The sequence below is a fragment of the Crocuta crocuta genome, unplaced genomic scaffold, assembly GCF_008692635.1.
Source record: "Crocuta crocuta isolate KB4526 unplaced genomic scaffold, BGI_CrCroc_1.0 scaffold128, whole genome shotgun sequence".
Taxonomy (NCBI): Eukaryota; Metazoa; Chordata; class Mammalia; order Carnivora; family Hyaenidae; genus Crocuta; species Crocuta crocuta.
Window position 1 is genome coordinate 142368 of NW_027532232.1, and position 16056 is coordinate 158423.

The 16056-nt window shown below is 44.2% G+C and overlaps 2 protein-coding genes across 2 annotated transcripts in view; one reads left to right on the plus strand and one right to left on the minus strand.

The window, feature by feature from the left end:
- Window positions 1–16056, minus strand: part of LOC144242995 (olfactory receptor 6V1-like) — a 309970-nt gene that overhangs the window by 114306 nt on the left and 179608 nt on the right. The window lies entirely within an intron of this gene.
- Window positions 2816–7275, plus strand: GSTK1 (glutathione S-transferase kappa 1). The gene is made up of 8 exons (XM_077778021.1): window positions 2816–3016; window positions 3500–3581; window positions 3757–3882; window positions 4188–4288; window positions 4461–4496; window positions 6101–6217; window positions 6568–6661; window positions 6924–7275. The coding sequence occupies exons 1-8, from the start codon at window positions 2945–2947 to the stop codon at window positions 6971–6973; spliced, it is 678 nt and encodes a 225-aa protein (XP_077634147.1). The 5' UTR covers window positions 2816–2944; the 3' UTR covers window positions 6974–7275.

Sequence of the window (16056 nt, forward strand, 5' to 3'; positions counted from 1 at the left end):
ATGATTCTCAGCCGGAGGGGATTCTGATCCCGCAGAAGGTATCTAGCAATTCCGTCATCTCAAATAGTCCCCTTGTACCAATTTTCAGTCACTCCCCTGTCTCAGCCTCAGGAGAAACCACTGATCTGCTTTCTGTTTTCTCTGAAAATTTTATGCAAATCGAATCCTACAATGGGGAATTCTTGGCACCTTATTGATTTCATAGCTCTTTCTACACTCAGATAATTAGCTTTTTGACTATGAAATGAACCCAAATCTTTTTCCCAGTTATTTTTTGACATATTGGAGTTTGCCAAATGGATTTTTAAAGTTATGTATTGAATGTATAAATCTTTTAAGGTTTCTGCATTTAGTATCACAGCTAGCAAAGCGGTCTCTACTCCCAGATTTTTTAAAGGTTTTTCCATAAGTTCCTCAGATCCTTTAATGGTTTCTTTCTTTAACATAAAATATTCAAGGGGTGCCTGTGTGGCTCAGTCAGTTAAGCCTCTGACTTTGGCTCAGGTCATGATCTTGGGATCCATGGGTTCGAGCCCCGAGTGGAGCTCTGTGCTGACAGCTCCGAGCCTGGAGCCTGCTTCAGATTCTGTGTCTCCCTCTCTCTCTGCCCTTCCCTAGCTTGCACTTTGTCTCTCAAAAATGAATAAATGTTAAAAAAAATTAAGAAATAGCCCTTAAAAAAACAAAAACAAAAACATAAAATATTCAATCAAGCTAGTGATGTTCCTCATGTAAGGTGGGCTGTATAAGTTGAACTACGTTTTGCTTAACCCATCCAGGCGTCCCAATACCATTTATTGAACAATCCATCATTTCCTTCCTTGGAAAGGCAATTCATCTGAAATATTTGTGGTTTCAAATACTTAACTCCAAATCACATAACTAAAGCTCTAGCGATGTTTTGAATGTAGACAATATTACTGATGAGGATTAGGTTTGCATATTCCAGCCCTTCTCCACCCCCTCCAAAGTATGATAATTACATCATATTTAGTTCCTTTATTAGTTCCTTTTGCTACTTTAAACAATTGGCTTACATCACTATTTCTTGTTCCAACAACTCTACCTAGACACTCCTCTCAGCAATATGAACCTAATTGTGTAAAGAAGTATAAATATTTTTGTTGTTCCACTCTGTATCATCCACAGGGCCCAATCTAATAAAAGTATTAATAATAATAATAGTATATGGAGGTAGGATAGAGACTCAGGTCATGTTTTACCATGCTATGATTTTTAAAATAAATATCCATCAGTCTATATGATATAAACGAATGATTGAAAGAATAAATACATAAAGATATAAATGGAACAATTCTCTTTTCCAAATTTCGATTAATAAATGTAGAAGAAACAAAGGAAATAGAAAGTCACGATTAGAACACCAAGTAATAATTGCTGCAGGCAGAGGCTACTGATAAATGATAGAATTGGTAGGTGAAAGTTTAAGGAAGAATAGGACATTTTACACCTTCAAAGTATCTCCCCCCAAAAATGTCTTAATTACCATGGTAGTTTTAACTTACATCCACAAAGTCTTTGATGTCCTTCCCTGCAAGTGGTGGGTTTAATCTACATAACCAGTACCCACACCTCCAGACTGGGCTGTACTTAGTGACACCCTTCTAAAGGGTGGCTCAGTCTGCTGAGCATCCCACTTTGGTTCAGGTCATGATCTCACCCAGGGGCTGGTGAGTGTGAACTCCACTTGGGCTCTGTGCTGTGACAGCTCAGAGCCTGGAGCCTGCTTCAGATTCTGTGTCTCCCTATCTCTCTGCCCTTCTCCCGCTCACACTTTGTCCCTCTCTCTCAAAAATAAATAGCATTAAAAAAGGAAAAAAATTTTGTTTCTTTGCAGTCAATGTAATCCCAGTGTAAGACAACATGACATATTCATGAATACAGATAGAACGCAGCATTCCCTATCATTCCTCTTCTTATTGCCGCAGGGAGGCCTCCTTCTCTCCTGCACTCACTCTCAGAATATGCAGTCATTGTCAAATACGTTCCAGGCTAAGCTCTGAGACATACCAAAAAAAAAAAAAAAAAAAAAGGTCTAATTTAGGCACTTCTTACTCTGCCCTGGTCCCAAGAACTTCCTGCAATTTCCGGGTAACACAAATAACTAACGTGTATCAGCCCTTTTCTTCTCACAAGACTATGTGAGAAGGCTATTATTACGCATCCCCATTTTTGTTTTCGATTTTTTCATTTTATTTGAGAGAGAGCACGCGCGCAAACTGGGGAGGGGCACAGGATAAAGGGAGACACAAAATCTTAAGCAGGTTCTGTCCTGTCAGCGTGGAGCACGGGGCTCTATCTCACAAAGAGTAAGATCATTACTTGAGCCAAAATCAAGTCTTAACCGACTGAGCCACCCAGGAGCCCCACACATCCCCATTTTTGAGAGGGATGAGGAGGGGGTTCTCTGGGCGGTTCCCACAATAAACTGACGGGTAGGCGCGGGACTCTTGATTTCTGCTGGGGTCATAATCTCAGGATGGTGTGATCCAGCCCTGGCTTCAGGCTCGTAGCTGGGCCTGTAACTTATTGGAGATTTTCCCTCTCCCCTGCCCCTCCCCCACGCGCGCAGGCGCGCTCTTTCTCTCTCAAAACAAAAGGACGAGGAAGAAAGTGAGGTTCAGAGAGGTCGAGGGTCCTGCCAAAGGTGCGCAGCTAACACCTCAAACACGCCCCTGGGCCCTGGACTCCGGCCCAGGCCAGGGCAGAGACAGCCCCGCCCTCACGCACCACGCACTACCCAGGAGGCGGTGCCCACTCGCTCCCGCCAGACGGCCCCGCCCACACGACCTCCGGCCAAACTTGGCCGGGGGCCGTCTTACTCGCGCGGCTGCGCGGCGGAGGTGGGGCCGGTCCTCCCCCGCAGGCCTGGAATCCCGACCCCGACTCAGCTCGCCAGAGGAGAACTGCGTGCTGCAGCAGCATGGGGCCCTTGCCGCGCACTCTGGAGCTCTTCTACGATGTGCTGTCCCCCTACTCCTGGCTGGGCTTCGAGGTGACTCGGGGAGCCCCCTCGGCCGGGGCTTGGAGGGCAAGGGCAGAGGGAAAGGCGGGAGCGGGGCGCGCGGGGACCTAAGTCTCGAGAAAGGTCTGGCGCTGCCGGATGGGGTTTAGGACACGCGATAGAGAGCCGGAGCTGAAGGTCACTTTGTGTTTTTAAACGGGATACGGTCGCTGGGTCCAGGTCGAACCGTTGTAACTAAGATAGTGGTTTCCCACGGCGGTTTGGAAGAAGAAGGGTGTCAAGGCCCCCTTTGGGGGGCCCGAGAATGAATAGTATGGAAGCCGTCCACAAAATGGTCCTGCGATCGATTTCTTGGGACGGAGCAAAGTTCATGGGATCGATTTCTAGCAACGGAGGGCTTTGCCACTGGATTCAGGAGCCTCTGGCTAATCAGTTGGCAAGAAACACTCTTTCCCCCTCCCTCAGCCATCTTCACTCTCTCCATCTTACACACTGGCATCTCTGCCTCTGCAGGTCCTGTGCCGATATAAGAAGCTCTGGAACATCAACCTGCAGTTGCGCCCGAGCCTCATTGCCGGGATCATGAAAGACAGCGGTGTGAAGGCAGTCGTGTTTGGGACCTTATTTGAGGGAGAGATGTCTTCAGTTGGGTCTTTACATTGGTGCCCCCAGCTAGTAATTAGCCCTCTGGTCAAAACCCAGGTAGTAGACCCCCAAGCCTGGGACCCTCTGGTAGTCTCTCACCATTGTGCCCAAATTTTCACTTGCAGGAAACCAGCCGCCAGCTATGCTGCCCCGCAAAGCCCAATACATGAAAAATGACATTATGCGCCTGGGAGAGTATGTCCAGGTTCCCCTCCAGTTGCCCAAGGATTTCTTTGTGATCCTTGAAAAAGGTGAAAAGAATGGTATATAGAAGGGGTATCTGGTGGAAGGCAGCGCAGTTGGAAACTAGTGCCAGGAAGTAGGGGCTGGCAACCACATGAAATTGAGACAAACCTGGGGGAAACACAGGTCAGAGTTGAGTCAGCAGCAGCTTGTGGGGACCGAAGGGGAGAAAGAGCAGGTCAAATTGGCTATGAGAAATTTCGGTGGGAGGCTGAGGGCAATCGAGCTCTGGGGATGTCAGAAGCAGGAAGGGGCTGGTCCTTCATCAGAAACAAGCTAGGAGAGCCCACCTCTGTGTACCCCTGCCCCGCAGGAAGTTTATCAGCCATGAGATTCCTCACCGCTGTGAACCTGGAGCACCCAGACATGCTGGAGAAAGTGTCCAGGGAACTATGGATGCGTGTCTGGTCACGGGTGAGGCCGGAGCTCTGGGAACCTGCCTGGGAGAGCCTGGATGGTGTTCTGACTCTCCCCCAGAACCATTCCCGGCATCCTGGTCCCGCCTTCCCCTCTTGTTCGCTGGCCTACTTGTCCCCCATCTCAGCCTTCACCACCCCCTTCCTGCTGAGTGTTTTCTTCTCCTCAGGATGAAGACATCTCGGAGCCCAAGAGCATCCTGGCTGTGAGTGTCCCCGCTGCGTCCCCACTCCTCTCATAGCAAAGCGGAGAACAGCTGGTGTTCAGGGGGCAGAGAGGGCGTAGTTTTCATATTCTGTGGAAGAGGTCACAGTTATTACGGGAGAGAGCAGGTCTGTGTTTGAGAAGCCAAATTACTGAAAGGTTGGAACTAGGAGGACACTCAGAAGATGATCTCATGTTTGAAAGGGCAAGTGCAAAATTGTATCTGGGTAGAATTTACTTCATGAAAGGAGTCAGTGGGAGCGAGCTGTTAAATGGTGGTGTCCCCGGACGGGGAGGGATGGGATACAGCACTGGCCCCAGACACTCCAGCACAGACCACACCATCAGCCAGAGTAGAAAGCAGGAGACTTTACAGACAGGCTTCAAAAAGACAAAGAGATAATGGACTCAAGCCAGAATTCTACAGAAGCTGAGTGAAAACAAATAGAAATAGCTCAAAACGTTGAAATGTGTGCCAGCCTTCAATGAATTTATAAAAAGTTAAGTTTTTCGTTGGAATTAAATCAGGAAATTCAAAATAATATTTTCCCTTCAGTCTACAGATAGTTGAGGCAAATTCAGATTTAATATATAAAATGGCAAATCACCTGAAGTACACATACAAAGAATGGCCAGTATATTCCTACACTGTTCTTATTCCTGCAGAGTAAATGCCCAGGCTTGCCTTTCCAGGTACGACAACCATTTTCCATGCCATCGTAAACTCTTTGAAAGTACCTTTTTTAGTTTCTACAGAGCGTTGCATTCTTTGTTTACTTAACCGTACCACTATTGTTGAACATCTGGTCTGGGACACAATTCTGTCATGTAGCCAAGATAGTGTCACATTAGAATACACTGCTAACTCTGTCTCCTCCTGGTGAGGAGGTCAGGCTGCAGTAGTTCTCATCCTTGGCTGTGTATTTAAGTCCCCTAGAGCCCCTGGGTGCTGCCTACCAGAAGTTCTGATCTGACTGTTCCAGGGGATGTCTTATGAGTGGGATTTTTTAAAAGCTCCCTCAGGAGATTCTAATGTGCAGCCAAAGTTAAGAACCACTAATCCCAAATGATACCAACAAACCCCGTACTGAAGTCTTGATTGTTGTTAAGCCATGCAGGTGGCTGCATCCCCGTGCCTTGCTCAAAGGTCCTTAGGAAATTCCATGAGAATTTGTAGCCTAGCCCTTGACTCAGAAGAGCATAATATATTCAGGAGTTCTGAGAAGCAGGAAGTCACGATCCCAGACTTACTGTCGGGATGTGGATTCTAGCACTGGCTCTGCCACTGACAAGCCCTCTAATGCCAACCAAGTCATAGACCACCTCTGGATACCAGTCCCCTCACTGGTGAATGAAGAGATAGGGAAGCTGGTTTCTGAGCTGCCCCTGGCTTTCAATTTCTACAACTGTGACTCTGCCACCTGTTCTTTCCACCAGTCCCAAAACTTTGCCCCTCTTAGCAAAGCTAGACGTCCACTTGTGGGTGGGTAAAGGCCTTACCAGGAAAATGGGAGCAGAAAATAAAGAGACCAGAATTTCCCCCCCCCCGGGATCCTCACTCCCACTAATTCAGACACGGCTGTGTTCCCTACCACACGCCCTCAGGCTGCAGAGAAGGCTGGCATGTCTACAGAACAAGCCCAGGGACTTCTGGAAAAGATGTCAACCCCAAAGGTGAAAAACGAGCTCAAGGATACCACCAATGCAGCCTGCAAATATGGGGTGAGCAACTCTTGATGTGGGTCGCCAACCCCAGTGCTGGAGACAGGCTGAGAATCTGCTGGGTCCCCATGCTCCTGTCCCAAAAGTTGCTCCCAACATGAGTCCTCCCAGCTCCCAGTCAACCCTCATCCCCTCCCTTCCCATCCCATAGTCCAAGGAAAGAAAAGGGAGGTAGCTGGATGTTGAGAAGAAAGACCGCGTCTGAGAGTTAAAAACAGAAAACTTAAAGCCAGGGAGCTTCTTAACAGTCACATCTTTGGCTACTTTGCTTCTGTGACCTCAGACAAGTATTGACTCTTAGCCTTTGACCCCAGCCTAACAAACACCTGCTCCATCACTGCTTTCTCCAGGCCTTTGGGCTGCCCATCACCGTGGCCCATCTGGATGGCCAAACCCATATGCTGTTTGGTTCTGACCGGATGGAGTTGCTGGCACACCTGCTGGGTAAGTTACAGGTTCATGGTGAGCTGCCCTTGACCCCAGCCCCACCCCCATTATATCAGTTGACCAGAAGGACAGATGCAGAGCAAGACATGTTCTATGCATTTCCAACAATGAAGCCTCATACACAGGAGTTCTCAAGGTTGAATGGGGAGAGGCCACCTTCACCACCATAGAAGAGAAGGAAGCCAAGCAGAGCTCTACCTAGGAACCCCCTGGGGGCTTGTGGGGCCAGCCTCTAACAAATGTGATTTTTTCCATCTAGGAGAGTCGTGGATGGGCCCTGTACCTCCAGCCATAAATGCCAAAATTTAAGGATGGCCAGGGGAAGCAAAACTATTGGAATAAAAAGGCAGACAATCTGCTTACCCTTTTTCTACTGTGCGATACTAGGAGGGTGCTTGAATAAGTCATGGTACATCCAGGATGCAATGTTTCATAACTATCAAAAATTATACTTGTAAAGAATTTTAACATTGGAAATTCTTGGGATATATTATTAATTGGAAAAAAGATTAAACTATATAGTATGATTTCAATTATGTCTTGATGTAAAAGAATATATTACAGAGGAAGTTAATTAATTAATCCTGGAATAAAATATACCAAAATGTTTTCATTTCATTTGTACACTTTTTGAAATCATCTTTTCTGGCAAATATGTATGTATATATATATATATTTAATGAAAAAATGTAAGAACTTTTAGATTCACATTTGGGTACAACTGTGCATCCTTCCCATTGTTTCTGAAACATCAGCTGCTTAACTTAATCCCAAATTTTATCCCAGGCTAATGTGAACATCTTATTGTAGATGTAGGTATTTCCCAGATCTGTCCAGTCTTCAACATCCTATTTTCCTTATCCACTAGTAAATTTAATCTCTGGAGGAATGCAGCGATTTCTACACTAAACCTTACAAACACGCTCTAGATGATAACGTCTGAACTTCTGCCAAATAGAATCCGAAACGAGTGTATGAGGGTTCTCCAAAGAAACAGAAGCAATAGGGTATTTATCCATATATATAAAAAGAGATCTATTATCAGGGATTGGCTCACATGACTTTGGAGGCTAAGAAGTTCCATGATCTGCCACCTGCAAGCTGGAGGCCCGGGAAAGCCGGCTGGTGGGGTGGCTCCAATCCAGAATCCAAAGGCCTGAGAAGCAGCGGCACCTGTACCTGAGGGCAATGGAACATGCATGTCTCAGTTCAAGCAGAAAGAGCACATCTGCCCTTTGCTTTTTTGTTCCATTCAGGCCCTCAATGGACTGGGTGATGCCCACCCACACTGGTGAGGGCCACCTTCTTTACTCAGTCTACTGATTCAAATGCTAATCTCTTCTAGAAACACCCTCATAAGCACACCCAGAACTATTGATTTATCAGCTCTCTGGGCATCCCTTAGCTCAGTCAAGTTGACACAAAATTAACCATCACAACAAGAAAGGGGAAAGCCCCAAAATGCAGCTGTGTTTTTAAAATAAAGGAGCACTCTGGGGCGCCTGGGTGGCTCAGTTGGTTGGGTGTCCAACTTCGGCTCAGGTCATGATCTTGGGGTCCGTGGGTTCGAGCCCCGCATTGGGCTCTGTGCTGACAGCTCAGAGCCAGGAGCCTGTTTCGGATTCTGTGTCTCCCTCTCTCTCTCTGCTCCTCCCCAGCTCGTGCTCTGTCTCTGTCTCAAAAATAAATAAATGTTAAAAAAAATTTTTTTAAAATAAATAAAATACAATAAAAGGAACACTCTTTTCTTCTAATCCAAAAAGCTTTATACTTATTACTAGTTCCTTCCTCTCCTCCCCTTCTGCTCAATAGTTGTAGTGTAATATAAAATTTGTAGTTATGTCAGTACTTAGAGTTCAATACTGAACCACTTTCTTGCATTGGACTTCAAATTCTAAGCTTACCAAATATGCTTCTAAAACAAACTTCTTAGGTAAAATTTCTAGAATATTTTTTGACAGACACGAAACACAAATGTTAATTAACAAGAAGTATGCATGTGGTAAAACAAAAGAAAAAAACAGCAAGGTATCAAGTGAAGAGTCTCCCCTTTTGCTTTTTTACTTTTTTTAAAAAATTTTTAAAGTTTATTTCTGAGAGAGAGAGAGAGGCAGCGTGAGCAGGGGAGCGTCAGAGAGGGAGACACAGAATCTGAAGACAGGCTCCAGGCTCTGAGCTGTGAGCACAGAGCCCGACGCAGGGCTTGAGCCCACAAACTGTGAGATCATGACCTGAGCCAAAGTCAGACGCTTAACCGAGACACCCAGGCGCCCAGAGTCTCCCCTTTTCCATTTCCATTTGTACTCTCTGGTTTTTTGTGTGTGTGTGCACCCAGAAATGTTCATATTTTTAAATACATGAATGTCAGACATAATTCAGAGGGATTCAATATACCTTTCATCCAGTTTCCCCAGTAGTAACATCTTGCACAGCTATAGTATAGTGACACAAACAGAACATTGACATTGATCCAATCCATCAACCCTATTCAGATTACATCAGTTTTTCATGCACTCATTAGTGTGTATTTAGTTCTGTATAATTTTATTGCATGTGTGACCATCACAAGATATGAAATATGCTGAGTATAAGGGATTTATGCTCATTTATAGCTACGGCCACCTGCCCTCCCCACTTCTCTATGTCCCACCAATGACCAATCTGTTCATATAGTTTCGCCACTTCAGGAGTGCTATATAAATAGAATCAGATTGGCTTATTTTTACTCAGCATGTTCCCTTGAGATCCATGCAAGGTGTTGCGTGTCTCAGTGTTCTTTTTATTGCGGAGTAGTGGTCCGTGGTATAGATGTGCCAGTTTGTTTCACCTGTTGAATGACACTTGGATTGTTTCCAGTTTGGGCCTATTACAAATAGACCTGCTATGAATATTCTTGTACAGGTTTTTGTGTGCACACAAATTTTCGTTTTTCTGGGGTAAATGCCCAGGAGTACAATTGATGGGTCATAATAATAAGTGCATGTTTAGTTTTATATGAAACTGCATATTTTTCTTAAGTGGCCATACCATTTTACCTTTCCACCAGAAATACATGAGTGATCCGGTTTCTCTGCATCCTCACCAGCATTTGGTGTTGTTAGTATTTTTTTATTTTAGCCATTCTGATAGGTGTGTAGTGATATCTCACCATAATTTTGATCTGCATTTCCCTAAGGGCTCATGAACATCTTTTTGTGTGCTTCTTTGCCATCTGTACATCCCCTCCAGTGAAATATCTGTTCATGCCTTTTGCCCATTTTCTAACTGGATTGACTTTTTTTTTTTTTAATTTTTATTTCAAGGAGAGAGAGAGACAGCGCGAGCAGGGGAGGGTCAGAGAGAGAGGGAGTGACAGACTCCGAAATAGGCTCCAGGCTCTGAGCTGGCAGTCAGCACAGAGCCCGACGCGCGGCTTGAACTCACGAACCGTGAGATCATGACCTAAGCGAAAGTCGGACGCTCAACCGACTAAGCCACCCAGGTGCCCCTGGATTGACTGTTTTTGAAATGCGATATTGTTCTTAATAGTATATTTTAAAATATATAAATTAAATGCCAGACCAAAAAAGACTGGTAAAGAGGGGGGAGGCAATTGAGGGAGGATTAAGGGATCCAAAGATCATGAATCATTAAATAAGTAAATATTCACTAATTACCAACAAATGATACAAGCGTTTATTGTCTACTACCTGCATAATGATGAGGTGGACATAAAAGGAGTGTAGGGCACCTGGGTGGCTCAGCGGTTGAGCATCAGACTTTTGATTTAGGCACAGGTCATGATCTCAACAGTTCTTGGGATTGAACCCAGAGTTGGGCTGGGCTCCGCTCCAATAGTGTGGGTCCTCCTTGAGATTCTCTCTCTCTCTCTCTCTCTCTCTGCCCCCCCCCACTTGCAAGTGTATGTGTGTGCGCGCGTGCACACACACACACACATGCTCTCTCTCAAAATAATAAACGTTTTTGAAAAAGGAATGTAAACAAACCCCCTTCATATCCATGATGTATTCCTGACCCCCACCCTTGTTAGCACCAAGTTTCTGCTCTCAGCAGCACTTTGTACCTTGTCTCTTTGTATCCTGTCCTGTACTTAATCAGGTACACGCCTTTCCCCTTAGGGACAGTAAGCTCTTTGAAAGTGATATTCCTGTCAGGTCTACTGAATATGTCTTGGAGTGAACAGTAAAAATTTATTGAATCCAAGTTTGATAACTCCCTGTCGATCAGGGTGTGGGCAAACAGATAACCCTGCAATGTGAGTAGGAGTGTGAATATTTACAACTCCTTTCAATGACCGCCTATGGGGTTGACTGGGAGGGGGCTTGCAGGGAACTTTCTGGATGATAGTAAAGTTTTGTATCCTGATTGGAATTCAGGTTAGACAAGTGTAAGTCTTTATCAAAATTTATGGAATGGCCCACTAAAAATTTGTGCATTTTACTGTAGACAAATCTTATTTCAAAAGAAAAAAATTAACTAATATTTAACTCTAGTTACTTTTATGCATGAAGAAAGGTTAAACAGCTTATCGAAGGTCACACAGTAATTGGAAGAAATGAGATCTGAAGCCTGGTCTGGCCATCTCCAAAAACACATGCTTAACTGCAACCACAATACCTTCTTGTCTTCTTTTATTTAGGGACATATTCATGTGTGACGCTTTTGCCACTATCGACAGACATCTTCTATAAACACAATGTATTATATCTGAACTAGAGAGACAGCCTGAACCTCATATTCACTCAACACATTGCCAGTGAGCTTTGGGTGGTATTACAGCCAGTTGCTGAGTGATAATGTGTATTTACCCTTACACACTTGAGAATTTATTATTTATTGGAAGCACTTCCATCCAAGAAATATCAATGATGCTAATACAATTCACATTAAATCATTTATCCACCTTCCCTATACATTTGAGACAGCTGTGGGTAAGGCAGCTAACACAGAGGAAAACACTCTCAAGTGAATTAGAAATTCAAGATTCTGAGTTTGATTCTAACTAAATAAATCATGTACTTTCTCTGAGCTGGCTTCCTCCTCTGTAACATGAAAATGATAATCAGACTTACCCATATGATTGTTAAGGATCAAATGATCAGACCAAATTGTTTTACACACACACACACACACAAACACACACACATTCCCACCTACACCCTTTTAAAAAAATGTCATCTGCACATTGAGCTTCTAGAGCTATTCAGGTAAAAGTTTTATCTTTCGTAATCAGTCTTAATTAGCTCATAAAAGATAAACATATACTGATACAGAGTCTGCAATCTTAATTTCCCATTCTTGCCTTGTATGTTGATAACCTTATTTAATCTTCTCATAATCTCTTTTGCTGCCTTTGCTGTCAGGTCAGCCTTTTCTTAAGATGCCAAACAGTGAGGAAAATAGCACCTAGCCACTCCTCCATGGAAGACCCCAGAGTAATTGGAATGTCATAGGTGTGAGGGCGCCTGGTGTCTCAGTCAGTTAAGTGTCCCACTCTTGATTTTGGCTCATGTCATGATCTCAACAGTTCATGGGATTGAGCCCCATGTCAGGCTCCGTGTCAGCATGGAGCTTGCTTGGGATTCTCTCTCTCTCTCCCTCTCTTTCCTTCTCTCTCTGCCCCTCCCCTGCTTGCTTGCATTCTCTTTCTCTCTCTCAAAACAGATAAACGTAAAAAAAAGAACATCATAGGTGTTTTGTTAAAGTATCATTATGAAGGCAGCCAAAAAAGAGGGTTTGTAGTCAGATGGCATAGTGGTTAAGTGCCAGATTTCCGAACTGGAACTACAGGTTCAAATCCTGACCCTGCCCTTGATTAGCTATACATTTTCCTCAAGTTTCCTCACCTATAGAATGAACATACTAATTATAACTACCTATTACATTATATTTTAAAGTACTTAATTTGTGTAAAGCATCTAGCATAGTGAGTAGTACACAAAACACACTCCAGACATGTTGGCTACAAGAATAAAGCAGACCCAGATTCCAGATTCAGAAACACCAAACCACAAGTATATGGAGACACAGAGAAGCACGAGTCGGTGGGGGATAGAACATCCATTATCCTTCACAGGAAGTCTGTCAGTTATCTCTGCTTCTCCCTTCTCCCCTCACCTCCCACTTCTCTTCAACATCGTCTCTCCAAATGGCACAGTGGGCCAGCCTAGAGCGGCCATCCAACTGCTCACAAGATGGTCTGCAAAGGGAGGTAAGTAGAAAACGAAATGACTGATTGTATCCTTAGCACTCACATTTTGCTTAGGATACTGAGTTGGTGAAGAAGAAAAGGAAAAGTAAAACCTTCGGAGAGAAGTTTGGCCATATGTATTCAAGGCAACAAACTTTCTTTCACGTTGTCTCAATGATGACATTTCTTAGAACTGAACTAGAGTAAATAATCCAAAAGAAGGTAAAACTATATGTAAGAAGATGTTCATTGTAAGTATCTTTTTTTTTTTAAGTTTATTTATTTATTCTGAGAGAGAGTGAGTGCACATCCAAGCAAGTAGGAGAGGGGCAGAAAGAGAGACTCCCAAGCAGGCTCAGATCTGTCAGTGCAGAGTCCAATGCGGGGCTCAAACTCATGAACAGCGAGATCATGACCTGAGCCAAAGTCGGATGCCCAACCGACTGAGCCCCCCAGGTGCCCTACTGTAGCATCATTTTTAAAACAGCTTTATAGAGCATAATTCACCCTTTTGAAGTATAAAACTCATTGGGTCTTTTTAGAGTATATTCACAGAGTTGTGCAAGCAACACCACTAATTTTAAAAGCTTTTCATTACCCTTAAAAAAATCCATCAGCAGTTACTCCCCATTCCTCTCTCTCAGTTCCTGGCAACCACTAATCTACTTTCTGCCTCTTTTTTTCTTTTTATATGTTTTATTTATTTTTGAAAGAGAGACAGATGGTACAAGCAGGGAAGAGAGAGAGAGGGAGACACAGAATCCGAAGCAGGTTCCAGGCTCTGAGCTGTCAGCCCAGAGCCCAACACAGGGCTTGAGCTCACAAACTGCGAGATCATGACCTGAGCTGAAGTCCAACGCTTAACTGACTAAGCCACCAAGGCGCTCCTACTTTCTGTCTCTTTAAAGCAGTTGACGATCAAGAAGAAGGAGGAGGAGAAAATAAACTCATTGTTACCAAGTAACATAACATAAAGGTATGCTAAATGATGGTACATCCATTCAATATTATGTGGCTATTAAAAATTATCACAACAAAGACTATATCAAAAGGTGAACTATACATGATATAATGTTTAATGTTTTTTAAAGATAAAAATTATGAATATACTCTAACTTCAACCAGTGTGTGGACAGACTAGAAGAAATGTGTAAAAATTTTACATGGCTTTGTTAGGATAATGAGATAGTGGGTGCTTTTTTTCTTTATAGCCTTTAAATATTTTTGCAAGATTTTATATTTAACAAGTAAAAATTTTAAGAAATCTACTGAAAATTATTGTAATAGAAAATATATTGAAGGGTACAGCCAGCCAGCAATCCAGCCTTTCTGACTTGGACCTGGTTTTTAACTAGCAAGTCTCTCTTGTGTAGGCTCCTTTTGGCAGCCACGAGCCTCATGGCCACAAAGATCTCATTCTCCCAACTGCAAAGCCTTTTACACTATAGACATTCAGCTTCCCCCTTTGACTCCCTTGCCTCTCAGTCGACGCTCCCTGCCATGTCCCTATCCAGGGACTGCTTACCAAAGCCCTCTTACTTATCACACATACCGATGACTCTTGGCCAATTTCCTTCTATTAATCTATTAACTGTAGATGCAGATCCTGTGATCACAGGTGTTCTTTCCTTATATGGGATGAACAGTACGGAAATTGGTGTAAACAAAACGACAACCAGCTCTCCCCTACTCTCCATTCCCACTTCCTACAGAGACACAGCTCATTTAGACTACCACACCCTTCACGTAACATCCCCTCCCTCTACCTCTATCTGCGGCAGAGTCATCACTGGCATCCGCCATTGTACACACCTGCATTCCACTCCAGGCACCTCGACCTCATCTCCATCCTTCTTCCCCTCCCTCCCTCCCTCTCTCTGTCTGTCTGTCTCTCTCACACACACACACACTCCACACATCCTGATGCAGCAGCCCTGGCCGTGCCCCACAACTGTCTTTGTGATTAGATTGTGCCCCATTATCTCCTACTCCTCTCAGTTTGTCTAAAGGCCTAGAACCCAGCCTCCTCTGTCCTACTGTTTCTCAAGAAAAAAGTATGCCTCCATCCTCTCTACACCTCCCAACACTTGCCTCACTTAAGACTTATTGTCAGGGTTCCCCTTAAAAGAGTAGGTCCTTAGGGCGCCTGAGTGGCTCAGTCAGTTAAGCGTCTGACATTGGCTCAGGTCATGAACTCAGGGCTCATGAGTTGAGCCCTGCATTCGGCTCTGTGCTGACAGCTTAGAGCCGGGAGCCTGCTTCAGATTCTGTGTCTCCCTCTCTCTCTGCCCTTTCCCCGCTCATGGTGTGTCTCTCTCTCAAAAATAAATAAGCATTAAAAAAAAAAAAAGAGTGGGTCCTGGATTTCCAGTGGGTGGTGAGGCCAGGCAAAATGGTAGCCTTCTGATGAGAACACTGGAGTGTGTTTGGTGAGCACCTAACATGTGTCAGGAACCATGTCAGTTGTGGGGATTCAGAAATTATTGAAACTAATCACTTACTTTGAAAAGCTTACAGTGGGAGCACCTGGGTGGCTCAGTGGGTTAACTGTCAGACTCTTGGTTTCAGCTCAGGGCATGATCTTGCGGTTTCATGAGTTCAAGCCCGGCGGCCTTAGGCTCTGCGCTAAGAGCCTGCTTGAGGTTCTCTCTTTCTCCCCCTCCCCCACTAGCACTATCTCACTCTCTCTCAAATAAACTTAAAAAATTTTAAAGAAAAGCTCACAGTGGAAGAAAGGTATGTAAACAGTAATTACTAAATAAACAGTTAAAGCTTAAGCAGGGGTAGTAAGAAATGCTGAGGACACGCTGTGGAGATAGCCTCCACAGTAGGCATCACCTTGGATGTGGCTTTTGAAGAGTCAAATGGGCCAAGAAGCATACACAAAAATGTCTTACAGGTCTGCAGAAAACAAGTTCACAAAAATGCTACTTTGGCAGCAGCTGAAGCAGGACACGCCATTCCATGCCCTTAGCAAATCATGCGAAGCACGATGTGATCTAGAGAGATTAAACCTTGGCCTCTTCTCCTAGGCATTAAATACATTACCTAAATATAAGACAAACTATTCAGAAACAGTGTGCTTTGAGCAGCGGTGGAAACTGAATAGAACCCTGATCTTAAGTACAAAGATCATTGGGGTGGGGGTGGGGGTGCAGGAGCACTCTCATTAAGGCAGGTACCGGTAGGTGGAGTAAAAACC

Coding starts and splice junctions, on each gene's coding strand:
- GSTK1 (XM_077778021.1), top strand. CDS start 2,945: ATGGGGCCCTTGCCGCGCACTCTGGAGCTCTTCTACGATGTGCTGTCC. Junction 3,582..3,756: donor CGGGATCATGAAAGACAGCG/GTGTGAAGGCAG, acceptor TTTCACTTGCAG/GAAACCAGCCGCCAGCTATG. Junction 4,289..4,460: donor GGATGCGTGTCTGGTCACGG/GTGAGGCCGGAG, acceptor TCTTCTCCTCAG/GATGAAGACATCTCGGAGCC.